This window comes from Anarrhichthys ocellatus, unplaced genomic scaffold (genome assembly GCF_004355925.1).
Source record: "Anarrhichthys ocellatus isolate YVR2014 unplaced genomic scaffold, GSC_Weel_1.0 scaffold120, whole genome shotgun sequence".
In the NCBI taxonomy this organism is placed as follows: domain Eukaryota; kingdom Metazoa; phylum Chordata; class Actinopteri; order Perciformes; family Anarhichadidae; genus Anarrhichthys; species Anarrhichthys ocellatus.
In genome coordinates, this window is record NW_022280150.1 from 791139 (window position 1) to 797683 (window position 6545).

The 6545-nt window shown below is 42.6% G+C and overlaps 1 protein-coding gene across 1 annotated transcript in view; it reads right to left on the minus strand.

The window, feature by feature from the left end:
- Positions 1-60: 60 nt before the first annotated feature.
- Positions 61-6545, minus strand: part of lrif1 (ligand dependent nuclear receptor interacting factor 1) — an 8957-nt gene continuing 2472 nt past the window's right edge. The window contains exons 2-3 of the mRNA XM_031876919.1: positions 4028-6176; positions 61-1570 (exon numbers count right to left, since the gene is read on the minus strand). Coding sequence (XP_031732779.1) covers positions 647-1570; positions 4028-6176 — 3073 coding nt within the window. The 3' untranslated portion in view covers positions 61-646. The remainder of the gene's footprint in view (positions 1571-4027; positions 6177-6545) is intronic.

Below are 6545 nucleotides of genomic sequence, written 5' to 3' on the forward strand. Positions count from 1 at the left end.
TACTGTATTTTAAATATATAATTATTTGCTGTCCACAACCCATAAAAAAAAAAAGGAATTTATTTGCATTGATGCCTTAACAAAATATAAATATAACATTAGTATTTGTGAATATCACATTTAACAAATCCTTTTTGTTAAGACAAAATGTAAAACTTTCACAAGAGATAAAATAGAAAAAGCTTTTTAGTGACCGACTATAAATTCAAAAAGTGTTTTCTGAGGCAGTTAATCGCCCATCAGGCCTTTATAGTATTTCCACAATGTCTCAATCGTCACTGATGCAGACAGATGACACACTTTTGAGTAGCTGCAACAGAAAGTATGGTATATGACGTACATTTAAACTCATATGTGGATTTCGACGCACGGTGTTAATATAAGACATCAGGTACGGCCATGTAGAGCAGTAGTGTTGAAAAAAAGAGGTGGGTCAACTCTAAATGTCTGCAGCAGTTCTCTCATGCAGTTATAACAAACTTTGGTCGCCCACATACCAGACTAGAACCACTGAAACCAAATCACACATTTGCACACATGTACTGAAGCCACAGTGATACTTGTGTTTGTCCTTGTTAACTCCAACACAAATAAATAGAAGCAATAACATTAAATACAAAATGTATCCAATTACTTTGTTAGAATGTTAAGAGTTTGAAATGCTGCCGTTTTTCATCAGCTCTAAAGCCGCCTCTTTCTCTTGCAGAAGCTCTTTGAGTCTCGTGATCTGCTCGTGCAGCTCGAGTTCATCAGAGTCCATGGACAGTGTGGATAAACCGTCAACGGCTGGATCCTCGGACGTCTTACAGCTGTGCTTGTTCTTGGCCATTAGGCAGCTGATGCTTCCAGATGTTTTCACGTCTTTACTTGAGGCCTTTGCTCTTCCCCCTTTCTTAATTGTCCGCTCTGTCGTCCACGCCCCCTTCTCTGGCTCGTCTGACTTTGCACTGGACCTCGCTGCTGGATCTTGAGTGCCGGCGATGCAACATGGACACGTCGGGCGCTTCCTTTTTCTTCCCAGTCTCCCCGTGTTAGCATTCAGATCCGCACAGGTCTGAGAACGGCCAGCTGTGTCCCGGGAGTCGGGGAAGTCATTTTCATCAGCACTGAGGAAGTCCTCTTCTATGGGCTCCCCGTAGCCAGTCATTGGCTCTGTTTCAACATCACCGCATGTTCCCTTGGGCGAAGTGTTTGTGTTCACTTTGAAATGTGAACACTCCAGAGGTCCAACATCTGAGTGAGGACTGGGAGTGGAGGAATCTTCGGACAGCTCCTGTTGAGTTAGTACTTCCACTCTATTGCCATTAGTGAGGGCATTGCAGCTTTCAGTTTCTTGTTGACTGTAAAGGTGCTGCAAAAAAGGTTCTCCGTCTTCAAACCTGCTTGTCGTTTCCTGATGCTCCTCCACTGACCTAATGCACTCACTCTCCAGAGACCCGACTGAGGCTTCCTCAATCCTCTGCAGGCAAATTTTCACATCGGCCGTGATCCCGAATATCCGTCTCAGTAGATCATCAGCTCTTTGACAGGATTCGGGCTCCGGCGAAGATGTCCGACTGGTCATGGAGCTCTGCAGGAACAAAAAAACAACTTTTAAAAATACAAACAATACATAAACAAGACTACGAATCAAAAGTACTGCTAGTGGCTTAGACAATGCTGTGCTTTGAGCTAAATGCTAACATGCTAAAAATCACAACATTGAAATGCTGATGTTCAGCACGTTATGTGGAATTCTACATTTGCTAATAAGCATTAAACACAAAGAAATGTGGCTGATGGGATTGGCTTAAGTTTTGGAGGTATTTGGTTAAAAACCGAAACAAAAGAAAGAAGTCAGGGGATCGACAATATAAAAAACATCTTCTGGAAACCATTATGGGCAATACATCCAATATTTGTCAAGATATATCAGTCTGTGTAGGGCCGACATTACCATCCCAGTGAAATGCAATGATAAAATTAATGCTGAATTCACATGGAATCAGACAGTTAGACAGCTAACACGCCTTTTTGTGGACGAGACCAGGAAGTCAAAATTAGGTGAGAGAACTCTGGAAACTGGCTCCGTCTAAAAAAATAAAATAAAATGCACATACCAACACTTCTAAAGCTCATTAATTCAGTTGTTGTACCCATCTGTTTAATATGTACACAGACAGCAATGTAAAAACTTTAATTTGTGGTTGTCTTATGCTGTACAGATTGTAAAACCTCTAAAAGCAAGTGTGATATTGGGCTATATCATATAAAGTACCACCTCAACACCATTCTGTGGAAGTATCCAGTTGAAGGGTTAGGTTATCAATCACTATTTGGAAATCAAAACATTTCCACGTGTCTTCATCTGGGGCCAAGCAACAATGTTGGGTTGGAAACCACTTTTTATATTTTTCAAAACATTTTCTGACATAATGCATCGTATAGGATAATCACATCAATGTTAATCACCTGCATCGTCTTGCTACCTGTGTGTGCTTTACATATTATGGCACCATCTTTGGTTGAATTAAAATACATCCGTCCAGCCAAAAGAACAAACCAAAGATAGAATTCCAACTAACTATCAAAACTCAAATAACAAGAGCTGACCTTAACATATAAAGTACCATCTCAAGTCTAGCTCTTCACTCAGTCCATGTACTGGTAGTGTGTTTAGTTCATGTGTATAAAGGGACAGATTACTTGTGCCACTAGTGGGTGGTGTATTTGTTAAATATGGTTGGATGTATGAGGGAAAGACAAAACGAGGCGTGCATTTGATTCAGCACAATGTGGTTGAAATCCGACCCCTATTTTCGTTTCGTCCTCCCTGCCGACCGGCAGGCTGCTTCTCCCGGAGGAGAGGTGGGGCAGCTTTGGGAGACAGACTTTCAGTTAGCGGAGCAGCGGGGAAGTCCAGCTGCTAACTGAAGGTCCATCTCCGGGAGCCTCCTCCTGCCAAAGTAGTCTGCTGGCGTCAGCAAGGTCAAAACGTAAATAGTAGTCGTTTTCTTGTTTCTGCCACTCTGGATTTGTATGGACCCAGTGGTAGAAGTGATATGCTCACATGTGGCCAGAGCTTACACACTGACACCATTAAGGTATGGTCACAATACGCTTCCGTTTAACGAAATTTCCCGCACTCACCCACGAAACAGGACACGTGGCGTGTCTGATGCGGGTAAGAGATGAATCTCGATCAGAGCGATCACAGACTGTCTAGTAGTGTGGCCACTAGATATGGCGATGAAACGCGCTCCAGTAGCCGTGTTTCCACTGACATGTTTTTGGGCATTTTGAAGTATTGCATTAAAAAAACTGAATGAAAACGGCAAAATTCGATTAAACTTCCTCAATCGCGGAAAAAAGTCTTTACGCTCACTTGATGTGCTTTTTGCCTTTGTAGATAAAAAAAAAAAAAAAAAAAAAAAAAAAAAAAAAAAGAGGATGCGCGAAATGAATTATGGAAACGTCTTTGCCAAATAAATTCTGATGTAGCAAACAGTTAACTTACATGACTTATGCGTTCTAAAGCCTTTCCACAACGTGCAAATGCTTTTCTTCGTCTCTGGACAGCATGAAACACGGCCAATACTAGCTGACATGAAAGAACTATTTAAACTTGCCATATTGAAATAAATTCCTGAAGACCTTTCCATGTTCGCAACCTCTATTTCTTCTACACTGTTTACTGGTGGATTACAACCATGTGTAGCCTGTAGCGCTAACTTCTGTCCAAAGTGCGCTGTAGCCAAGTTAAGAAAAACTGTAAGTGGTTACGCGCCAAATTTTGCAATTCTTTTTTTGCATCATTTTAAAAGTTTGCTTAAAATTCACTTGACAACTGAATGGAAACATGGCTACTGACAGCTTCTACATTTGTGCATCAACGTTTCTAAATTAAGTGCAGACTAAATGTACATTCATCAATGAAGTTAAATGTGTTAAAATATCTTAAAATCACACTGTTACATGACTCCCTGCTTGAAAATATTTCTATCAAAAACTTTTTTCCAAAGTAATGAAGGAATAGAAGTGCCCTCACCTCCACGTTGTGGGTGTCCTTATTTATTTCAAAGCATATTCCATTGCTGCTGGGATCGACTTCCATGCTCTCCAACTGTTGGGCGGAGGTGCTCTGCTGACTGTTAATAATCAAGCAATCATCATCATCATCCATGTTCATCCCTGCTGAAACACCAACATGTGTATGATTTATGACCGGGTTGACCGACATGCTCTGGCCAAGTTCTATTCTTCCGAGAGCACCAGATGTCCCATCTGGCCTCTTTTGTACCGTCACATTGTTCGAGCTGCTTGTGGCCCCCTGGTCTGTTCCACGTGCCATTTGTGTTATTAGTCTCACATCTTGAGACTCAGATCTGGGTGGAGTATATGACACAAATATTACATTGTCTTCATTCGCAAGCGTGACTGCTGACATATGAACGGATGCTGCTCGTTGAGACCAGTCATTTGGAGCATCGTCATCACAAAGGTCAATCACTTGGATCGACTCGTTTGGATTGAGTATTTCGAGGCCCTGCTTTTTCTGAGGTGCAACTGACGCAAGTGACTGTTGGGTTGAAGCTACAATTTGTTTTGCTGCGATGAGTGTGTCACTTTTTCCAGTTTTATATTGTCGGCTGGAATTCTTGGCCGAAAAAAAAAGCTTCCCGTTACACATGACCAAGGGGTTTTCCTGTCCTTGTCCAATTTTTCCCTGACTCGACCCAGAAACTGTATTTGTAGAGACGTCGCAGTGCTTCACAGTATTTTCTCTCTCGGCAGCAACTCGAAGAATCTCTGAGGTAACAAAAGAATCTATAGGATCAAGAGTTGGAGCCGTTGAGTTGTCATCGTCTTCTTCAACTGACCACTTTATGGGGAAGTTGGGCCTTTGTGGAACATTTGGAATTAATTTTAAATGTGGTTTTGATCCTTTTGATGGAGGTCCCCATGAAGTTTTATTTGATGTCTTGTGAAGCAACTTGAGCGTGTCAAGTGCAGAATCTCTTTGTGGAGTAACTCCTCGATTGACACTTGTGATAGGTGACGTGTAGACCACACTGGGTAAGCCTGAACTTGGAGAGGAGTTGGCTGATGGAGTAAAAGTAGGTTTCTTGATACCCGGAGGTAGTCCAGATTCTGAGACTGTTCGGACTTGTACCTTCGGGGGAATCTGAAGGCCCTGTCCTCTGGGGAGTGCTGGAGATTTCATTGTGACTTGGAGATCACTTGGAGGTCTTCCGGACTTTCCACTTTTTGGTACAGGTGTTGCCATAAGAGGTCCTATGGCCCTTAAATGTACACTCTGTTGCTGTTGTGGTTGCTTCGTGTTTTCCTGTTCTTCTCCACTTTTGCCCCGACTCAACCCAGTAACAGATTTAGTACTGACCTCACAGTGCTTCCCAGCATTTTCTCTCTCTGCCGCAACTTGGAGAGTCTCTGAAGTAACGGAGGAATTTATAGGATCAAGAGTTGGAGCCATTGAGTTGTCCTTTTCTTCAACTGACCACTTTATGGGGCTGTTGTGCCTTTGTGGAACATTTGGAATAAAATTTAAATGTGGTTTTGATCCATTTGATGGAGGTCCGCATAAGGTTGTATTTGTTATGTTGCAAAGCAACTTGAACGCGTCACGTCCAGAAACACTTTGTGGAGTAATTGTGATAGGTGACAAGAAGGTCACACTGGGTAAGCCTGAACTTGGAGAGGAGTTGGCTGATGGAGTAAAAGTAGGTTTCTTGATACCTGCAGGTAGTTCAGATGCTGGGACTATTCGGACTTGTGTCTTAGGAAGAATCAGAAGGCACTGTCCTGTGACTGGGAGCTGACGGGGAGGTACAATTGGCAACAAATTCACACACTGTTGTATTTGATGTAGTGGATGGTTGTTTAGTGAATTACCAAGATCCGAACCTACTTGATAAGGGAGGGCATTCACGAGGGAAACCTGCTTCCTGAAAATTTGCTCGGTTGCAGAAGGACTCAAAGCTGCCTTTTTTCCCATGCCAACTGGTGGTGAGGTAATATCGACGGCTAAAGCTTTCGGTGGTGTAGTATCAGTTTTCAGCTGGCTTATTTGAGACTTGTCAAAGTGTCTGTTGACCATTCGTACTGGAATCAGTTTCATGATGTTTCTTCCATCGGCACCAACAGCCGGTATTGCCTGGTACAAGACACCGGTCCCACTGAGAGACAAAACAACACAGAAACATGTCAGTTAAGAACAGTAAAGATTAAAAAGGTACACATTTTACGAGAATTAATTTTGCAGATGGTTGATAGATTTGATGACTGATTTGATCTATGTTCTCAAAAGGCAGCTTTTCCAAACAATATAGGTCCAGATCTTTAAAATGCTGCAGTTGAGATGTGAAGGTTTATATCAAAAGGCCTTTTACACAGCAGACATTTTGACTCGTCAGTGGGAAAAGCACAGATGTAAAGAATGAAAATAAGGAAGATAAATTCCATAGCTGCTTCAGTTTCAGGCTCCTGGGCCCAATCCCAATGTCCCCCCCCCCCCCCCCCCCCCCCCCCCCCCCCCCCCCCCCCCC